The sequence below is a fragment of the Molothrus aeneus genome, chromosome Z, assembly GCF_037042795.1.
Source record: "Molothrus aeneus isolate 106 chromosome Z, BPBGC_Maene_1.0, whole genome shotgun sequence".
In the NCBI taxonomy this organism is placed as follows: domain Eukaryota; kingdom Metazoa; phylum Chordata; class Aves; order Passeriformes; family Icteridae; genus Molothrus; species Molothrus aeneus.
The window spans coordinates 11,431,152-11,453,478 of NC_089680.1; the positions used below are offsets into that span (position 1 = coordinate 11,431,152).

Sequence of the window (22,327 nt, forward strand, 5' to 3'; positions counted from 1 at the left end):
TTTATGATTTAGATATCCTATATCTTTAAGTTCTGGTTTCCTATAAAAATGAAGTGTAAAACTAGAAGATGACATTTACAAAGCACGACATCAAAGCCAAGGTGAGACTGAATGCTTCTGCAGTTGCAAACTTATCAGTAATATTTACAACTGATAATCAAGTTAAAAATAGAAAGTTAAATGTTTACTTTCTGCATAACTTTTCTTGCCCACTTCAGTTGTGTAATATACCACTGTGCTGCAGAGCAAGAACAATGAGCAGCCCGGAAGAGCAAGATCATTCTCTGAAGAACTCCCGACACTTTCTGACGGACTTCTTTCTCTGTTTTTAAAAGAATGTCATCGCTGTCTTCCTGAAAATGCAAAGACAAACAAAGCTCAAAATTAGAAAAGACATATAACTAAATGTTGTTACTGGTCCTAATCCCATCTTCTTCATAGCATAGATCATTTATGGAAAAAACACAGAGGCACGAATACTTTCTCATCACTGCTGTACTACTTAGGTAAATGAGCAGACACGGAAGAAAAAAAAATGAGCTCAAAAGAACCAGAATAAAGCCCATTATTCTTAAATACTGTCAAACAAACACACTAGAAACAGACTTACTTCACTGAGAGAAGCTGGTTGAGGACAGTACAATGGTGGTGCTGGAAGACAGAGCCCAGCTGGAACCAAACCATAAAACTTTCTGCAAAGATCCTTCGCAGAATCCATCAAAAGCTGAAATGTCTTTGAGAGAATATCAACATCTGCCATAACAGCTGCTTTCAGTAGTTCCTGTATTGAACTGTAAAGAACATCTGCATCTTCCTCTTCAATAGGATCTATAAAATATTAAGCCCAGAAACCGATAAATTAATTGAGTCAATACATGGATCTTCATTCTGACATCACGAAGTGATGTTCTCTGAATTTGCATTCATATATTATGAGTGACCTCATCTACTTGCTTTAAGATAAGATCTCATGCATTAAAAACTAGTATTCAATTATTAATTTTAAGTTTTGCCCCATTACCATGACACCTATTGCCTTTCTAGGTAGGCAACAGAACTTTTTAGCCAGGCATTTGCTTGGCACAACATTCTGGCAAATCATTCTTAACAAAAAGGCATAAGTGGGTACATTATTAATAATGACTAAAGCAACTCTTTAATCAGTAAGTTGGTCCACCTGCTGACAAGAATTTAAAATGCTTTCAGACAAAATGAGAATAAACTATAGAGATTGTGCCAGTAAACTTTCCATAGAATATAAATAAGGTCAGGTTGACCTAGCTAACTGTGAATTTCAGCATTTAAATATTAAGTTAGGAGCTCACAGTATCTGTAGGGTCCAGTGAAGACCTGGCCAACAGACAGAGAGGCAAGTGAGAGACCTGCTTTTGTGTCTTCATGTCTCAAAGGGCAAGACAAGGGGAGACCAAGGGAGCCACGACCACATGCCAGAAATACAGTGTGTACATTGGTATGTGCGTGTCTCTAAAGATCAGGCACTTGGACAGGCTGAGGAGCCCAGACCAACTCTGCTGTATCCTATATACTGCCAGGACTATATGCTCCAGGCCAGCTGCTGTGGGGGTGCATGGACAGTGTATGTGTGTGGGGGAAGAGGGTGTTTGTGAGTGGGTGTTGTGAGTTTTCTGAGTACCAGAAAGCAGAGAGGGGCTGGGGCTTTGGGGGCTTACATACACAGACATAAGCTACGTTGACACTCAGCAACTGGGTCAGCTGGCCATCTACTTAGCTAGTGGTCTTGCCAATGGCCTAGCTACTGGAGTGACACACACTGTACTATATGCCAATCCTAACCCTGACCAACAGGAGAGGGAAGGATGGTAGGACTGCTGGTGCTGCCTGTGTGAGTGCTGAGCAGGTCTGCAGGTGACCAGTCCTACATGGATGCCGTATATGTGCCTACTGGGAATAGATTCTTAGCTGCTGGAGCAGGGGATTCACTTTATCAGAAAGGAAAAAGCAAAATGAAACCTCTTATTATAGCTAATTTCAAGTGTAATGATACTTCACATAATTATTAACACATAAATTCTTTTGTTTATTTATTGGAATGAAGATTTGGTTTTCTTCCAAGTAAGTTAATATCAAATATGGTCAAATAAAGGTTTGGACAACACAAATGAGAAGACAAGAGTGATAATTTATTTCATTTCTGGAATTATCAAAGCCAAAACATACACCCTCATGAAATAAAGTGCTTGAATATATTGTAACAGTAATACACACACTGGAGAAGACAAAGCAATTGTTTCTTTCTCAGACAGTGTATAACACTGTATATGTAGTCAAATAACATGGAAAAATAACCACAATTATTTTTCATTTGAAGTACCTGTGAACTTCTTGAAATTAATATGTCCTGATGTTCCAGAAGTTACTGGCTGTCCTAACAAAGACTGTAACTTTTCCTGAAAAGTCTGCATTGGTAATAAGCTTAATGGCAGGTGACACTTTGGTTTTTTCATTCTGAAAGTATAACAAGAAACTGCTCATGAATAACAAAGTAATATCCATATATAATCCAATGAAGGTCTGTTAAACTAATATCTATGCCAAAATAACTAATCATAACACCTTAAGTTCTACACCTAGTAGGAATCTGGGAATATGAACATCTGAGGCTATATATATAGCTTGTCACAATAAACTTCAAGGAAATAACTATGTAACAAAAAATAGCATACTAATTCCAATTGCAAGTTTACCTTGAGAGCTCCTCGGAGTTCTCACAATACAGCTGGTAGGCCAGACCAATTGACACAGACAGCTTCCAGTCCCCAAGTGTCTGTGCTAGCCACACAGCCTCTGGAATAAGTCCACCAATAAAGAACAAATCAAGAGCATATTCAGCTGTCCACACAGATGAAAGCTTCTGGTCCCTGACAGCTCTTGTAACCAAACAGTGTTGCAGTGGAATGACACGAGGAGGTAAGTCTGTGACATGAAAGGCACATATTAAAGTTTACATAAATCCTCAGGCTATCAGATGAACAATCTAGGATTCATTTGCTCACATTGCTTGTGGATTAGTTACAGTGTACAACTGCTTTTATTATTAATTTACTTTTATTACAGGTATACTATGGAAGTGCAATGGTATAAGAGTGTGTTCAGAATAGGCTATTTTCCTGCTTAATAATGTTGGATATAAAAGCAAGTGCAAAACTCATGGGGTTGGTTTTTTTTCACCTTAAAGACTTAATCACACTGACGGACCATTTGCAAATATTCTTCATATCTGTAGGGTATACCAGAGGGTACACATGAGATAAATGGAAATTCCTAGAGTTTTACTAATGTACCCATATTGTTTGTACACACTGTGCTTATTGCAGAAGACAGAAAGTTAAAATGCATTGTTGAGAAAGAACAGTACATGATATTCAGTGATTCTTTGATTTTAAGATAGTATATAGATACAAAGTTCAGGAAAATTTACTATCTCCTTTTTTGTTCAGATTTAGATTTGTTTTTCAAGGTTTTGCTTCCTGGTTCTCCTGGAGAGGTGCTGATCAACATGAATTCTAAGGAGTTATTTGCTTCTCTCACAGCTTCTGTTTTGCTCAGACTGTGGCATTACTTAGAAGATTAAGTAATTATTCACACTAATCCAACTTGCACAATGTAATTTTACGCTAATTGTCTCACCATGTACATTGATCTTTGCCTAATCAAGTATTAAAATCAAGGTTTAATTTTGTAGGTTTTATCTTGAAAGCTATCCAAATAAAGCATTCAAGACACCATGAGGAAAGAAGTAGATACCAGGGCATGCTGTAGTACAGAAACATTAAAAATACTCAATGTATTCAAATACACTACAGAAAACCTAATCAATAAAAGTAAGTTACTATTGTAAAAAATTATGTGGCATTACAATATCAACTTACTGGTAGGGTACTTAAAATGCTTCCAAACAAATCTTTATTCTCACAAACATTTGAAAAAGTAGCTCTGAAAATAAAAATTTCCTAACAAAGGAAATCTTTCAATGGAATCTCTTTGAAACCACTCACTGTGATAAACAGTAATTCTCAGAAATAAGCTGAGAAGCAGGACTTAAACTACCAAGTACTACTGGATTCAACGCCAAGCAACTTGGCATTCCTGTTTGCTTTGACAATATGGTGTCTGAAGCATTTGGATTTGGAATTTTTGACTGTCAGATAAGCAAAAAATGTTTTCCTCTGGCTCTTCAGCTGGGGTCACACCAGATCACAGATTCAAGTACTTCTTCAGCATTGCTGTTATCCCGCTTTTGTGAGGATCAAAGCCAGTCAGAGCCAGATCTTTAGGCAAAATTGTAACAAAGGATGATAAAAAGACTGAAGGACTTAAAGCCTTTCTTTCTTCATTATTTCATAGTAAAATGAGTTTTCTGAGTAACAAGCCCTCTGAGCTGAAGACAGGAATGGGGAACAGAATGAAGACCCCAGTCCAAGGGAAAATGATCAACAACCTGATACACCACTTAGACATGCACACTTCTTTTGGACTGGATGGGATCCACCAAAGGGTACTGAGGGAGCTGGAGAAAATACTCACTGGGTCAGCTTCCATCATTACCCACAGTCCTGGCTCACCAGGGAGGTACAGCTGACCAGCGGTTGGCAGAAGGGACACCGATCGACAGGAAGAGGTGAAAGAAGGGTCTGGAGAACTACAGACCTGTCAGCCTGACTGTGAGGCAGAGGAAAGTCATGGATCATCTTGAGAGCCACCATGAGACACAGACAGGACAACCATGATCAGGCCCAGCCAGCAGGGATTTGAAAAAGGCAGGTCCTACTTGACCAGCCTGATCACCTTCTATGACAGGTGCAGGAAGGCTCTGCAGAGGGTTCTGAATTGACAATTGTAGGGTATTTAACAAGACCACGTGTCAGGTCCTGCACTTGGATCACAACCACCCCTGCCTACACTACATGCTGGGGAAAGAGTGCCTGGAAAGCTGTCCAGTGGAACAGGACCAGGGCATGTTGCTTGACAGAAGCTGAACATGAGCCACTGTGTGTCCAGATGGCCAAGGAGGACAAGGGCATCCTGGTATGTATCAGGAATAGTGTGACCAGCAGGGCTTGGGTAGTGATTGTCCCTCTGTAGTCAGCACTGGTGAGGTCAGCTTGGATGCTGGGGTCAGTTTTGGGCTCCTCAGTACAAGAAAGACACTGAGGTGCTGGAGCATGTCCAGAGAAGGGCAACAAGGCTAGGGAAGGGTCTGGAGCACAAGTCTTGTGAGAAGCAACTGAGGGAGCTGGGGATGTTTAGCCTGGAGAAGAGGAGGCTCAGAGGAGACTTTATCACTCTACAACTCCTTGAAGGCAGGCAGGCTGTAGCCAGGTTGGGATCCATCTTTTCTCCCAAGCCCCAAGTGACAGAAGAGGAAATGGCTTCAAGTTATGCCAGGGGAGGTTTAGACTGCATATCAGGTAAAATAGCTTCTCTACAAGGGTTGTCAAGCATTGGACCTGGCTGCTCAAGAACGTGGGTTGTGTCTCCATTCCTTTAAGTATTTTAGAGATGTGAAGCTGTGGTGTGTAGGGACATGGTTTAGTGGTGGGCTTGCCAATGTTAATGGCTGGACACAGGTATCTTCCAACCTAAATGATCCTATCTATTGGAACAAAAATTGCATCGGCTACATTATTTTGAGACATCCTTATTTTTTTTCTGTCTCCTACTCCACTGAAAAGCTAACTTGATCATCAAGTTAAAGCATAACAAACATCATTGATACATGTGAAAAAAATTGTAAGATTTAAGCAACTAGAACAGCTTGTACAGGAAATACCTTGTTTGATGTGAAGAGGATGAAGGATGTCAACATTGTGGGGAGGAAAGACATAGAGCAGCTGCTTTGTGAAATAAGCAGCCATGAATCGTGCCATGGACCGAATCACAGCCATGGCAGTGTCAGTATGAATGCTGGTTACCATCCATAGTTCATGCTGAAAATACTTGATATCTAAAAAAAGAAAAATCAAATTAAAACATTACAATAAGAAATATTTTAAATTTGAATGATAAAATTATTTAATCACAGGTTATAAAATATTTTTTAAAAACAAGCAAACTTACGTAATTCTTTGACAAGCTTTCAGAACTTACAGAGCTTAATCTTTTACACTAATTACACATTATACTAATATTACAAGAGTTTTCTACTAGGTTTTTAATGGCTGGAGATGGACCTTTAGCATCTAAATTTAGACCTGCACTGAGTAAAAGAAAAACGCTTCTTCAAACTTGGAAATTCAGATTTCACTTAGATTCAGACTTTGTTAAAAAAAAAAAAAAATTCATAAGAATCTGCAAAAACATCCCACTGTCAAATTAGGACTGGTGACCAAACTAGAATCTGCTGTTTTTTCATGTTGTATCATAAAAAAGAAAAAATGTAATATAATTATATTATTCTATTATATATTATTAATATAACAATGTGTTAATATTATAAATAATAATATAAATAACAATATATTATATTTATTATTATAATAATAAATAATATAATATTATATATTATTATTGAAAATAAAATCACACCATTTCCCCCTTATTTTTCTTATTCAAATTCCTTTTTTGAGATTATTTGAGTCTAAAAATATTTAGCAGGTGACTAGTAGACAATGAGAGTTGTCTAAACACATATTCCAACAAGTGCAGCTGAAATATCATCCGAGGATCAGAAGAAGTCACTGAAAACAGTGTACAATGAAAAGTGTCAAAATCTATCAAGTGTGCATGTGAGGGCACAGAAATTAGACACTAGGCTCTTCAAACAGTGTCAACATATCTTATCACACTTTTAGGCAATTAAACATACCAGAAAATTCTTCCATCTGGCCTGTGGAGAGCTGTGATCGCCTTAGAATCTCTCTTACCAGATGATCGCAGAGTCCCTGAGCTTCACACACATTATATTGATACAGGTGACAAAACAATATTGCAAGATAGTATCTACGCTGAAGGAAACATGATCTTTTTCCTCCTGCATTAAAAGATAAAAAAAGGTACAAGTGGAAGAGAAAAAATAAACACAAAAAGAGATGTAGCAAGTGAAAGTACTATTTCTTTTCTCTCCAGAAACACATCTACATAAACTATATTGAGGAGTAGAAACCAGGAGCAGCTCCCTTAGGATATGGTCATTCTACACAGCCTCTAAGTCCCTAGTAAGTTAATGCTCATCCACAAATTTTTATTTCAAGACATATGGCAATACTATGCATAACTGTTAAGACACAGAAAAAGTCAGGAGAGCTTAAGGAAGTCTAGCCGTCAAAGAAAGAGTAGCTGAACCACAGTGGAGTTGCTTAGACACCCACCAAGCCTCCAATATTCTGAATTTTTTCCTCAATGAAGTATTCTTTATTCTAATAACCAGCAGAAAATTTTCTCATGATGCCTGGAAAAGAAACTGTGGTATATCTGTTTCAAATCAACTCTTACAAAAACTCCTGAGGCAAGTTTTATTTTGTTACTCTCCAAACACTAATTCTTTTAATTTTACTAAAGGAATTGATTTTTCTTCATCTGTTTTTCTTTGTCTCTTTCTTGCTCACAAATTTGTCTAGAGCTCTCCTGTACCAAGTACTTAATCACAAAGAAGTTCTGGTATTAAAAGAGAAATGCATAGAAATTTTCTCAGAGAGCAACCAGACTTAAGTTTTGACTGGTGTCTATTCATCTCATCTTAATTTCAAATACACACCCTTTACGCATCTCACCCCCTCTTTCTGAAGAACAAACAGAGTCACAAATGTAAAATTATTATACAACTTTCCCCCTCCACCCTCAAAGATTTTATCCCTTACCATTTGTCTTGAGTTCACAAAGAGATCTTTTCCAAATATCCAGAGATTCTCTGTAGGAGCCTAAAAGGAACTGCTCCTCACCTATAAAAGTCACATATTAACAAATTAAAAGCTTTACTTTTATATTTAAAAATACACTCTTCTTTCAGTATCAGACATTTACTGAAAGCAGAACGAAATATGTTAGCCCTCAGAAAACTTCTATTCTCACAATTAAGTCCAAGTTTTGAGCATTTGAGAGAAGGTGACTTTGAACAGTCCTTGCCAGGAGAGGTAACGCATGAGCTCTCCTCCAGGAGGAGCTAAGGTATTGTATGGAGCGCTGTAGGAAGAGGAGTTAGAATTGTCATTTAAGGGAGAGAGATCAAGAACATGGCAAGAAAACAGAATTGTAAAGGGAGACATAAATGGGAAGCTGGACTTAGCAGTGTATAAGTCAAAAAGAAGGTAGAACATAGGTCAGTAAAGTGTAAGAAATTAGGCTACAACTGTATACTGTTTGGAAAATAAATATGCTTAGATTACCAAGCACCTTAGGTTACACTAAGATGTTTAGTTGAAGCTAACAACATTTGAGAATATAACATGATCGTGCCCACAACGATCACAGGGAGTGAACAATCTTTCTACACAGAAATCCAGTAAGGGACACATTGTGATTTACTTCAGAAGAAACAATACAGGAGATCAGAATTAAAATCTTCCATTCAGATTCTTTAGGGCATGGCTAAAAGCAAACCAGAGTAAATTCAGTCTTTTAATTTAGCTTAACAAGCTCTAAAAATTATAATGCAATCTACAGACATACCAGGACATTAAGTATTTAAGACAGAATTAATGATAAGCATTTAAGAGAAGTCCAAATGATCACTTTTAAAAAATCTGGTAGTCAGTTACCAACTGTTGAGTTGGACCTAATTCTCCTAGTTTTCAATTAACATTTTTACTAACCAGATACAGAATTAATCCTCAGATGTTGTTCTAATGTCACTCCTGAAGACTGGATGGTTGCTTGTATATGACTTAAAAGCAATGAGACAACAGAAACCTCTTCTGCATTCTTGCTCACTTTTCTTTTTAGCTGCACCTGATACCAAACCACTTTCTTATACAATAACCGCCATAGTACAGCCAACCTGTAATTCAAGAAGTACAATATTATGAGATTAAGCAAGAGTTAACGAAGTTGCCTACATCAATTTCTTATGTTCTTTAATTTTGCATTATGCTCCCAAAAACTAAATTATATCAACTACTTTCTTGACTTGGGTGAGGAAAAAAAATGAAGCACTTTTTGCCTCATTTTTGACTAAGAAACATTATTTCTTCTGAATTTTCCTAAGCACAGCAATCTACCTTAAGAACCTAAACACCCCCAAAATTAATCCCCTTGCTAGCTAAACAATGGGGAAATGAAATAATCTCAGACAGAGAAACCTCAGAACGGGTATGAGTATCTTTTTAAACAAGACTGATTAAAAAACAATTAAAGCATAACACAGAAAAGCAAAGAAAAGAAAACAAGATTGCAGAATACAGTTTTAGGACTGGCAAGTCCCTGTTGCCTAGCACAGTCCTATTAGATGTACCAGCTCAGATATGTAGTAAGTTTAACAATACGAGCAAATACACATTGCTAGAGACTTGAAAAAGCTTGCACAAAACTGCAACACATTTGTATCCTGAAGTACTATTGGGTTCATAATTAACAGAGATGCACAGTGCTCAGTACATGGAGCACAATTATTCAAAAATATGGATTATCTTCTCTGAGACAACTGAAACTTGCATATCAGATTTGCAGTGAACATAGTACTATATTTAAGGATTATTGAAGAAATACCTTTTACTGTAATAGGAATTAATTTGTGAGTTACAATGCTACTTAAGTTCTAAATCTCTGGAAAGCAGAAGCCTGCTCATGTGAACATCACACTTTGATTCACTGGAGTTTTGCAGAATAGAAATACTCCAGTGATAACAGTATACTTTCCCAGAAGTTGGACAGCACACTTCAGTCAAGTTTATGTGTGGGGAAGAAACAGCTCTGACAGTTTAAGTAAATTAGTTTCTACAAATGGGGTTTTCTTATTGCTCTGAGACACCACATCCATAATGAATATAAACTTTGCTGACTAAATTGACATCATTGACATACTGCATATGAGCAGACTCTTGCTCCATAAAGTTTGCAATTAGGAAAGAGTGAAACACACAAGAGACAGTTAAAGCATCTAAATTTCAATATCTGGATTGATGCTGCACTACCAGGCCTGGTGTCAGCTGTCAACCCATCAGTTATCTCCAAACTGGTTTGCAGTTATAGTTTAGTCACCATAACTAAACTATATTCAAATATAGGTCTGAGCCTTAATCTGCCTGCTTTGTTTATCATGCCTTTCCATGGAGTAAAAGGCAGCAAAAAAATCAAATGGATATTTCATTATAATTTAACTCATACAATTTTTGTTCCACCATACAGAACCACTTAGGCTCAAAAACACCCTTAGGATCATTGTCTCCAACCATTAACATTGCCAATCCCACTTTTAAACCATGACCCTAAACAGCACAGCTACACATCTTTTAAATACCCACAGGAATGGAGACTCAGCCCACTTCCCCAGGCAGCCTGGTCCAATGCTTGACAACCCTTTCAGATACTGCAGGGCCTGCGGCTGGACTTGGCGTGCTGCCTCACCAGTGCCAGGTACAGAACAACTGTCACTTCTCTGGTCCTGCTGCCAGGATTCCATTGGCCTTTTTTGGCCATCTGGGCCTACACTGGCTCATGTGCAGCTGCTGTCAACATACATCCCCAGGTCCTTTTCTGCTGGGAAGCTTTCCAGCTACTCTTCCCCCAGCCTGTGGGGCTGCACAAGGCTGTTGTGACCCAAGGGCAGGACCTGGTACTTGGCCTTGTTGAACCTCACACCATTGGTTTCAGACTATCAATGCAGCCAGTCCAGATCCTCCTGCAGAGCCTTTCTGCCCTTCAGCAGATCAACACTCCCACCCAACTGAGTGTTATTTATGAACTGACTGAAGGTGCTCTTGATCCCCTCACTCTGATTATTGATAAAGATATTAATCAGGGCTGGCCCCCAATACTGAGCCTTTGGGAACACCACAGCAACTGGCTGCAGCTGGATGTAACTCCATTCATCATCACTTCCTAGGCCTAGCCATCAGCCATTAATTCATTTTAACCCAGCAGAGTGCTTTTATCCAAGCCATGAGCTGCCAATTTCTCCAGGAGAAAGCTGTGGGAGCCTATGTCAAAGGTTTTACTAAAGTCCAGGTAGACAATATCCACAGTATCCATAGCCCTTCCCTCATCCATCAAGTAGGTCACCTGTCACAGAAGACCAGGCTGGTCACACAGGATCTGCCTTTCATAAACCTGTGATGGCTGGGCCTGATCACCTGGTTTTAATTTACATTTTTTTCCCCGTGCAAAGCTTATTCATACCTTTTTTCTGTTTTTGCACCATGGTTTACTTGAGGACATTCTCTAAGCAGAGATTTCAGTGAGCTAAACTGCTGAGTAGTATTGTCATCAAGAACTAAGAAAACAGGCACTGTGAGAGAGTCAAGTTCCACAAGAGTATTACTGTCAGGAGAGGCAAAAAAATTCTCATACTGTAGTACACATACTCTGCTTAGGATGTGAGAAACCATTTTCAAAAGACAGAAGCATGCCAGAAGGTTTTTTGAGAACAATTGATCTTGTTGCTGTATAAACATCAGTTTTAAAGTTTCTAATGTCAGCTTTGCCACGTGCCCAGTCACACTGGCTCTTGAATGCCAGTACAAGACAGTCAAACACTGCTGAAAATATTTCAGGACAAAATGCATCCATTGAGTATTCTTCACAGACTTGTTTAAAGATGCATCCTGGTTTAGCAAAGTACATTTCACAAACTGAACAATGCTGAAAAAATGGATAATGCAGTTCACTGTATAATTCAGCAATGCATCCTTGTCTTCCATATTTTTTGAAATCCCTATCTGCCATGCACCAAGGAGGTTTTTCTGAATGGAATATAGTTCCAATGACGATTTATCTTTCTCTTCAATATCATCTTCTGCATGGATGGTATCAAACATTGATGCAAATTCTAAGCAGCCTTCATCAGCTTTACCAACAGATGAATAGACTCTTTGGTTATAGAAGCTGGAAGTGGAACTGTAAAACTGCTTTTCATTGTCTGATTCTTCTTCAAGGTCCTAAATCAGACAAGCGAAAAATCAACAGCTTAATTCAAGTTTACTGAGAGAGAGACAGAGATTGCACATATAGATTGCAAAGAATCAGCATTTAGTCAGTCTCATAAATGAAGTTTTTATGCTTAATTAGCTTTCTTAAATGCTAGTACGCTTAATAAACTGCAGTTTCATCTCAATCTCAAATTAAGTGTTATTTGCAGAACAGCTGGGCAGCCAAATTAAATTACCTAAATTACACTGCCAGTACAGCAGAAGATTTTATACCAGAAAGTGAAATTCCATACTTCATTAAACCTAAAGTACAAGACAGAGATTTTGCCAGATTCCTGTAAGATATAAAAGTCATTCAAGAAAAGCTCAAAAGCTTCAAAGAACAAACCAAAACTCAAAAGCATGAAATGAAGTTGGGAAAGGCTGTTCAGGAGCTATGATCACAGGGCAACTCTTCCAAAAGACAATACAGATTTTGGAACTGATTAAAGAATCCTCTAAAACGCAGGATAAAGATAAGAATCATATTTATTAAGACTGTTATTAAAAAATAGTCTACAGCCGCAGTACATCTAATAGCTAATGTTACATTTTATTATAAAGTGAAGCTAAAGTATTATGTTTCCAGGGAGACCTTATAGCACCTTTCATTACATAAAGGAGGCTACAAGGGAGCAGGGGACTTTTGACATGGACACATAGTGATAGGACAAGGGACATTGGTTTTAAACTGAGAGAGGGCAGGCTTAGATATTAGGCAGAAATTCTTTACTGTGAAAGTGCTGAGACTCTGGAATGGGTTGCCCAGAGAAACAGTGGCTGTCCTATGCATGAAATGTCCAGGACAAGGTTGGAAGTGGCTTTGAGCAGTCTGGTCTAATGAAAGGTGTTCCTGACTCTGTCAGGGGGCTGGAACTGGTCCTTAAGGTCTCTTCCAACATAAACTATTCTATGTATTGAAACACCACAAATTGATATATATGTATATCATCAGATATTCTTCAAAAAGTCATCATGTGCTGAAAAAAATAACTTATTTAAATAACTTATTTAAATAAAAAATAAGTTTTATTTAAGTTATTTAAAAAAATAACTTATTTAAATAAAAATCAAGTACCAGTTTGAGAAAATAAGCATATTCCTCATGTCTATAAAGAAAATGAGAATACTGAATGATTTTAAAACACTAGTTAGGATAAATAAACCTATTATTATTTTTTTTTCAAAACCCCCACAGTTATTTCCATTTAGAATACCTTAAACGTACATAATTTCATAGTAAGTGGAAAAATGCTATTAAGTACCAGTAAATCCATGGTTTTCTCGTTCATTTCTGTTGTGTCCTCCTCCAGAAATCTCGGAACAGTGGAAAAGATAGAACTTTGATTTTGAATTTGTTTTAAAAGACTGGCTTTTAAAGACAACAGTGATCGTAAGTACCGAGATCTCCTTTTACACTAAAAGAAATAACAATAACAGAAAACATATTATCAGTTTCTTGACAGATAGTTTCTAAACAAGTCAAGGAAATTGGTTAATTTGTTGTAAAAAGCTTCAGTTCAAAAGTCCCAGACAGACAGGGAGAACAGGACAGCAAGCATCTGCTACACAGAAACAAACTACCATTTGACCGTGCTTTGGGGAAGCAGAATTCTCTCACACAGAGAGCTTTAGTACTGTGAGAGTCTGCTTTCTTGATGCCTAAGAAAGCCCTAGAAATTTAACTGTATGAGGGTTTTTCTGCATTTTTACTAGTAACATATCTCTTTAAATCCTCAAATCCTTGCTCACTATTCTAGCTTATGCAGGAACACCATGATAGCTCACTTCTCCAAAAATCAGAATAGAAACTGATTTAGAAGAAAAGCTGCATTTTATCAGCAAAACCAGAAATTCTGAACTAAATATCTGTTATATCTTATATGGTCAGCAACAGTTGCAGGACCTCTTCCCTGAAGGGAAGGAAGGGACCTGGTTCTATTCTCCCAGACTTAACTCAATTCAGAAGTGACAGAAAATGAAACAGAAGCTTTAATTGCCACCCTTGACTGAAGACTTAGTGGACAAATTTATGTACTACCATAGAGACTAAGTAGTAGAGGATTTCCAAACTCTTTCTGCATCACTCGGAAAGTTGACAAGAGCAGCATAACACCTGTCAACATCCCAAATCAACTCTGCAGATACAGAAATCCCTGTTTCTTTCACAGTTTCAGAAAAATAATATAGTGACAGCTCAGACTGTCCCACTCTACATTTTCCTGAAATATCACCCAGACATCGAAGGAATAAAATTTCAGAAAATCTGTATTCATTGCTTTGCAGATCAATGTGGTTATAAACACAAAGACCAAGTACCTTTGAATTACAAAATTATAAATACATTAATTATATATAATTAATTATATATCATTATATATAATTAAAAATAGATATAATTATAAACAACTTTATAATTCAAAGGTACCTGGTCTTCAATTTACACTTTTTCTTGTACCTGAAATTTTTAACTTAAAAACCTACAAAATAGTTCAAAACCCTACCTTGAAGTTCAGCAAATTCTGACGGATGTTTTCAAGCTGTTGGGCTGAATCAAGCAAAAGGGATCTCATAAATCCTGATGGTGAAAAGTTGTTAGGAAATCTTAGCAGTGTTATCATGTATCCATCAGAGACAATGAGGTAGGGTAGTCTTGGATGTGAAGCAACAGAGAATCTCTGTCTCAGGAGGTCACGTTCAGAATCTGAAGAACCAAGAGACTGGCTGGAATCTCCACAACAAGAATGGTGCTGTCTAAAACAGAAATACATCAAAAATTAAGAAGCAACTATCATATGTAATAATCATGAACAGAATAATTTCAGAACATGTAATACCATGCAATCTACTATCCAAATAAATCCCTTCAGAATCCTAGGGAAGTGTCTACCCTTTTGCAGGATGAGCACTCTGGATAAAACTATTCATGCTTGCAAGATGCTAGTATTTTACTACAACCACAACTTTTTTCAATTTAAATAAAAGTATCCACATATTATTTCATTAGTAGTAACTGTATTTTTTCATAATTAGAGTCTAAATTTCTATTTCTATATCACACTTTTTTATCTAGCATGTACTTTGTATGACAAATGCTTGAAGATGAAATTTGAAGGGCTAGGCTAAGAAAGTAATATATGAAAGAAAAGAACCCCTTGAAAATCTGAATCTTATAATTTCAGCACCAGTTCAGATAGTCAATAGAAAAATTTTATAAACACACACATCTTTTTCAGAATGGTTTTTCTTATACAGAAATCCCTCCTTACTGAGTTCCAGAAAACTGTATAATACACGTATTCCAATATTAGCCACATAACACACTGTTTGGGTTTATTAAAAAAAAGAAAAAGTGGCTGCATATATTCAATATATCATTATAATTCATGTATTTAATATAATTTAGTATCTGATTTTTCAGACAGGGTAAGAAGGTAATATACTGCTTTGAATGTCTTCACAAGCATTTATATTTAAACACTATTTGGTTAAAGGCATGCAAAGTTAATAAGATTAAAAAAAATTAAAGTTTAGACCCTATTTGGTTTTCTGTATTTAGACTGTGTTACTTTCAGTTTATGCTAAAGTGTGTTATCAAAGATCCTTCTACTCCCTCATGCACCCAGCAGCATAATCCCAGAACTTAGATCCAGAGAATCCCAAAACAACACTTTAAAAACCAATTACTTTCTGTCCATGCAAATATGTTATTTACAATATCTCACATCAGATTCTATATGTAAAATTAAGGAATGAGCAGAGAAATAGCACTGTATTAAAATAAACTTGCACTTTTAGGACTTCGGAAAGTTTAATTTCTTCTTATATCACAAAAAACATGCTAATTTAGTTACTAATAAATTCAAACACTTTTAGGAAAACAGATCACTTTATGTATACTTACATTGTCACAATGTCAATTTTCATCACGACAAATGCATTATAAGGAATAGAAGAGAACTATGAATGAGAAACAGATATTGGAAAGACACATGAAAAGCAAGAGTGTGAATTTGAAAGATAACATTTATGCAAAATTATAATAAATATGATAGAAAGTAAGATAAGACCAGAATACAGAAACATATAAACCTTTTTAAACCCTTTTACCTGTATGTTATTAGAGGATGAAATGGAATAAACTGTGCTGGTCCAAATTCTACAGAGCATCCAGAAGCAATTAAGGTCAGCAATTCCCCCATACATGTCAATAAAACCAAACATCCTCGTTTTAACATGCAAGCCAAGAAAAGGCTATCAGGAGTCCAACTCATATCGCCAACCCAGTAAGATCTAAATTGGGCAGGTAAAAAAATATTTTTTCTCTGTCAAACTTCAGCATCAGAGGGTTAGGATATAAAATAAACAAACAGGTTATAAAATAAACAAACAAACCATAACACAAAACTGAAAGACCCACAACAGCAGCAGAAACATCGTCATTTACTGACCTGATGAACCTGGATGGGGTCACGCTACTCTTGCTACTACAACCTTTCAGGCTACCCGAAACAGTTACAAAATTCAAAGTGTTCAGAAACAAAACCTGAGTTGCCTAGAAAAAAAAAAAAAATAAAGACATCATAAATGTTTGTATCACAATGCCATTATTGCAAAAAAAGTCTACTAATACATTATGCATTATATTTGGTGGACTGGTAACACCAATATACATGTAAATGACATTGTGTTTCACTATTTATTACTATTTGAACATTTATTGAATTCTACACATTATTCTACACTTGAAATATAAGTAAGGACTATTATATACTTAATATATAATTACATATTCTTTTTAATGTAACTTTTTTCTAAAACTCAATATAAGATCACTCTTCTTTAGTCTTTCTAATAATTAACAAGTGTAGCTTTGAAGGATTGCATCATGCCAGTCCAGTACATCAAAAAAAGGGGTCCATTTTCTCTGTCATCATTAGCATTAAAAAGTACATTAGAATTTGACCTCTGAGATATTAACAGGAATAATATCATGAAGTCCAAAATATGTCAGGCTGAGGCTTGACTGAGAATCACCTAGAATCTTTGCAGATATGATGCAGTAATTGAAATTAATTTATTTTTTATTAGAGCTTAGAAATGACAGGATCTCATACCAACTTCTAACTGAACACCACACATAAACAATTGAGTTGTAGTGGAAGTTTTTAGCTTGGGATATCAATGTAAATATAATTTCATGTCCCCTTGTAAGTGCTAAAATCATCCTAAAACTGTGTTTTTAAATCCTTGTTACCACTTCATTCAAATGGAACTCTTAGCTTAAATGATGCACTGTCATACATACCTTTGGATCAGTTTGATTTACAGCTACTGCAAGCAGAAGCCCATCTCTTGCAAATGCACATAGCAGAGCTCCTCTTGACTTTACAGACACACACTGAGGAACCAAATTGACAACAGAACAAGTCTGCTGTACCCACTGGATCTGGTATGGCAAAGAACTGAATACCAACAAAAAGATAACAAAACCAAGTGGTTACCTCATTTTGCAGAATGGGATTATTCCTATACAGTAAAAAACCATGCAAGACAAAACCATATAAAGCATGAGCTAGTAAAAAAAACCCACCTGTTTTTCTTCAAATGCCTTACAAATGAAAAAATATTTTGTACTTACACAAGTTCAAAAATTATGTATGAGCACTAAGAGTTATTTTTATGGAATGGGACTTTTATGGGATTTATAAATCTAGAACATGCAAATACATATAGATCAATGACATATAATTGAGGCACTTGCATTCTAGCCAGAAGCAGCTTCCCCAGACCTTGTAACACCATTCGCCACAGGAATATTCAGAATTTGAAAATCAACAGTATGTGGCTCTGAGCAAAAAATCTGTGGATGACCCATCATTGGAAGTGTTCAATGATATGTTGGACTATGCTTCCAGTAACCTGATCTAGTGGAAGGGGCTATGTGACCTTTACAGGTCCCCTTCAATCCAAACCATTCTGTGATCCCATAAAGATTCAAAACATGACAGAAAACACAAGACAAAATCTGTCTTGAAGTATGCCATCTAACTGACAGAAAAAAAAAGCATTAATATGCAAAAATGAATTAAAGGATAATAGCAAGCAATGAAAATAATTAAAATAATAGCAAGCAATGAAACTAAGTGCGAGTTGACATAAGAAAATATGAGTAACATGTCTGAGAAATGTAACTACAATTTCAGGCTGCATTACTATGGTGTGGATAGCTAGCTACATACATACATACATATGCATTTCTGCACTGGTACATTATGCTCTGTTTCATTTTTTGTATACCATCAGAAAGGAATTACCATGCCACTGATAAACTGAAGATTAGGTCAAGTAGGACAGCATTACTAAGTATCAAAAGGAGTTCATACAACAAAAGAAGTTGTACCATATCATGCGCAGGGCAAAATTTTGGCAAGTTATTTTAATAACACCTGCAGAGGGCATATCCATTTAAACTCGTAGACATATGTGTCACCCAGGAAGAGGAATGGACTATACATGTGCTCCAGATTATTACTCAACAGCATTTTTAAGTGTATCAGTACAACCACAAACCACAATCAGTACAGTATTTCAATACTTGGTCCCAATCCAGGTAAAGAAATTCACACACACACTTTCACATCAAACAAAAGAAATGAAAAGGGCAACAGAAAACCAATAAAATTTGCAAACCCACATAAAGAAGAGGTAGTCAAGGCATTGATGGCTGCACAGTACAAGAAATATAAGAAAATAAATATATATATAAGCAATATAAGAAGAAACAAGAAAAGTAGATTCTATAATCGTCATGCAAAAAACAATGAAACTAAAACACGTGTCAACAGGCATACATAGCTACCCAGTAAATATTCCCAGTGTTATCTAGGTGTAAGATAATAATGAAGTATGGAATATATAAATAAATGCTGTTGTATTAAACACATTTTACATGGGACATGTAAAGGACAGGGGAGAATGGCTTTAAAATGACACAGGGCATACTATAAACATCCATATGTAAACATAAATAGGTGCTTATAACCATAGGTTAATGGAACATCCATGTAAATGTGTTCAGTTGCATCTCTGAATTCCAGTTCTAAAAAATAATAAAATATTCCTGATGCTGCTGTAACTTCAGGTATCTTCGAACTTACCTAACATTTTTAAAGGTATTTTCGTGCCATCGAAGAATCAGAAATGTGAGCACCAAACACTCTCCAGAGTAAAATACAAAAGAACACAAGCAGCAATCACCTAGCACCTGTAAAAAAAGGGAACATGATCAAAACAACCCCAAAAGGCTTGTCACACTCAAATTTCTCCTTAATTATCTACATATTTAGATCAATAGCTATTACAAATCCGATTAAATAACACAATGTTGTCATTCAGAAATGTAAAGGCTAGCAAGAATGTAAGTGGGCCAGAACTCCAGTATGGCTGTTCTTACATTGTCATCAAATATAACATGAACTATTAAGCCTATGCAAAATGCCAAAGAGGCAGACATTGCTTTCAAAACTCACTGTAGCTTTTGTGGCTCTAATTTAATTAGGAAATAAAATTATTGCCCTGGGGTTTATTTTTTACCTCATTTTGTATGAACGCAGCATCCACTCCAATTTCTTTTTCTTCAGTAGAAGGCAATATGACTGATTCATCAGTTAAAACTTGTGTCCAACGCCCAGGAGAGTTTTTACCAAAGGCTGTATTTTCATGTTCTGTACTCTCCCACAAAAAGGTACATGCTGTAGGAGTAGTTAACAGTACCTTTCTGCCATCTCCAGATACATACAAGTACAATCTCATTAAACACTCTGGAGAAAAAAAAAACAAAACAAAACACAACAACATGCCAGGATAGTTTCTGTTCCTTTGTTAGACATAGAAATAAAAAGAATAGAGAAAGTAAATTTTTCCTCTCATCTATAACTAGAAATCCAAGCTGTCATGTTAAGTATCTGTAATTTCCAGCTTTCTGACAGATAGCAGACCTTCGGCAGCAGTAAAGTCAGAGGGATGTTCATCTCTATGCATCCCATGAATTACCTTTCCCACAACAGCCTACCATTAGAGATGCTTCCTGAGACAGCCTCAGTGCTCTACTATGGATTACTTTTATCTATTAGGTATACTACTGATCTTCCCTGAAATGACAGAATTTCTTGTGCAACACTTAACTATAGAAGCTGGTATCAGTGACGCTATCCTATACAAGAAAATAGTTGATACTTAAGTTTGCAAATATGTGTCCGTATTTTATTCTTTCCAGCTAGGATGTGCCATAAAAGCCCACCCAGAGAATCAGCTTCAAATTATCCATATATTGTTTACATCAAATGTACATCTGCCCTAATTGACAACCTAGTTGGGAATGTTTTACAGTCAAAATAAACCATTAAAAAATACACTTACAGTATCTGAAAATGAACTATTTACAAGGGCTTACTAAATGAAAAACCTGTATCAAATGACATTTGCCAAAGTTTAGCTAGCAAACAAACTATACAAATGCAAAAAATGTAAGACTACAGTTTTACTCATGTAATAGCTGTTAAAGAAAGGAAAATAACTTTCCCTTTATTCAATTTTTTCACAGGATTAATTGAAAAAACCTACCTTGTGCTCCTGCTACTACTTTTTTGGACTCTTCGATTGCTGGTACAATTTTCAAGCAGTCCTGATCCTTATTCCAAAGAAAGAGCTCTCCTGTTGTAAGTATTCCTGCCAACCAAGCAGCTGTGTTCATTGGGGGAGAGAAGTTTTGAAGGATATTACTGTGAAGTTACTTAAAATTACTTTTCTTCCATCTTAGCCACAGTTTTAAGTGAATTGGCAGATCCTTTAGATATCTGCCTTTTCATACTGTTACAAATATAAATAAAATATTGCACATAAGATATTATACTTAACCATTTCCTGATGTTGTTAAGACAACCACATTTTTCAACAATGACTGCAGCGAAGGGATTTTCTTCTTTGTCTTCCCTGACGACAAGTTAATTTCATTTATGTGTTTACCATCTAGAAGAAAAACAGCCTCTTTTTCCTATTGAAAGAATAAAAAAAAGCATTTAATTTTTCAAAATTCCATTTTCTACAGAGGCATACAGAATAATGCAGAGAAAAAATATTAGGGAAAAAATAATTTTTAAAAGTACAATAAGGCAGCAATTGCCATACTAATTTCATTCTTTGGCATATTTGCTTTACAGTATATTATATCCAGCATGGACCTACAGTGATGATGAATTTGATTCACAGGTTTCAAAACAGCAAACTGATCTTACAGTTATTATTAAGAAGTTATTCAAGGTACCTCTGCTAAACTACCGGCTAAAATTGCAAAAGTTGGACATTAGCTATCTTGTCTTGTAGTGTTTAATTTAGTGAGGTAATTGCCAGTAACTTCAATAAAAAAAAAATCAGCATTCAATTGCTACCTACTTAAATTCAAATCATGGAATGAAAAGATTTAGTTTGATTTTATGAAAGAAGTCTAACAAAGTGTGTCTTTCAAGAGATGCAGGATGAAATGAGGAAAAAGAATCATTCACATTTCCCACCATGTATTGTAAAAAACGTTATGAAAAACTATAATCATCAAAACAACAATCTCATCTAAGCTCTTCTGAGTCTTTGGGGTAGGAAAAAAAAAAAGGCTCTGCAAAGTTTCCCTGAGAAATTTTAAATCTCCAAACTCAGATCAGTAAGATAAAAGTTATTTATTTTATAACTCTTAACGTTACTCAAAATACTTCCTGAGGTTGTTTTTAAAACCTCCTAATGGAAGTGCAAAGTATTATAAAATTGAAACTCAAAGAGTTTATTACACTTACCTGTCCAACCCATGATATGCGGGGCCACGGTTTTCTTTGCTTGATACACGTAGAGACGAGCACATCTAGCTTAATCTCCATTCTAACTAAGCCTCTAGGTAACCATTATACAGAAAAGCAAATAGTGGCTTTTCCACACATTTCTAGAGAAACTATTAAAAAAAAAAAAAAAAAAAAAAAAAAAAGAAGGTTTTGTTATCTGGGAGTAGGTGCAGAGGAGAGGAATTTACACGGAAAGTCTTGACCACCTCTATCAGCTTCCTGCTAAACACAAAGAGCACTGATGCTAACCCGTACTTCCAAACTATCTTCCTCGGGCAGCTCACGGGCGATGCGCTGCTCAGCAGAGCGGGTCACGCTCGCTCAGAAGGAGTTGAGAGAGAG

The 22,327-nt window shown here is 36.2% G+C and overlaps 1 protein-coding gene across 1 annotated transcript in view; it reads right to left on the reverse strand.

Moving 5' to 3' along the window:
- The window catches only part of CPLANE1 (ciliogenesis and planar polarity effector complex subunit 1), a 59,170-nt gene extending 37,135 nt beyond the window's left edge, over positions 1-22,035 (reverse strand). The window contains exons 1-19 of the mRNA XM_066568879.1: positions 21,944-22,035; positions 21,018-21,153; positions 20,724-20,843; positions 19,695-19,921; positions 19,259-19,365; positions 17,407-17,563; positions 16,550-16,653; positions 16,209-16,391; positions 14,603-14,852; positions 13,364-13,516; positions 11,311-12,068; positions 8,790-8,974; positions 7,839-7,919; positions 6,848-7,012; positions 5,813-5,986; positions 2,727-2,955; positions 2,354-2,487; positions 611-828; positions 189-353 (exon numbers count right to left, since the gene is read on the reverse strand). Coding sequence (XP_066424976.1) covers positions 189-353; positions 611-828; positions 2,354-2,487; positions 2,727-2,955; positions 5,813-5,986; positions 6,848-7,012; positions 7,839-7,919; positions 8,790-8,974; positions 11,311-12,068; positions 13,364-13,516; positions 14,603-14,852; positions 16,209-16,391; positions 16,550-16,653; positions 17,407-17,563; positions 19,259-19,365; positions 19,695-19,921; positions 20,724-20,843; positions 21,018-21,153; positions 21,944-22,024 — 3,627 coding nt within the window. The 5' untranslated portion in view covers positions 22,025-22,035. The remainder of the gene's footprint in view (positions 1-188; positions 354-610; positions 829-2,353; positions 2,488-2,726; positions 2,956-5,812; positions 5,987-6,847; positions 7,013-7,838; positions 7,920-8,789; positions 8,975-11,310; positions 12,069-13,363; positions 13,517-14,602; positions 14,853-16,208; positions 16,392-16,549; positions 16,654-17,406; positions 17,564-19,258; positions 19,366-19,694; positions 19,922-20,723; positions 20,844-21,017; positions 21,154-21,943) is intronic.
- Between the last annotated feature and the right edge of the window lie 292 nt (positions 22,036-22,327).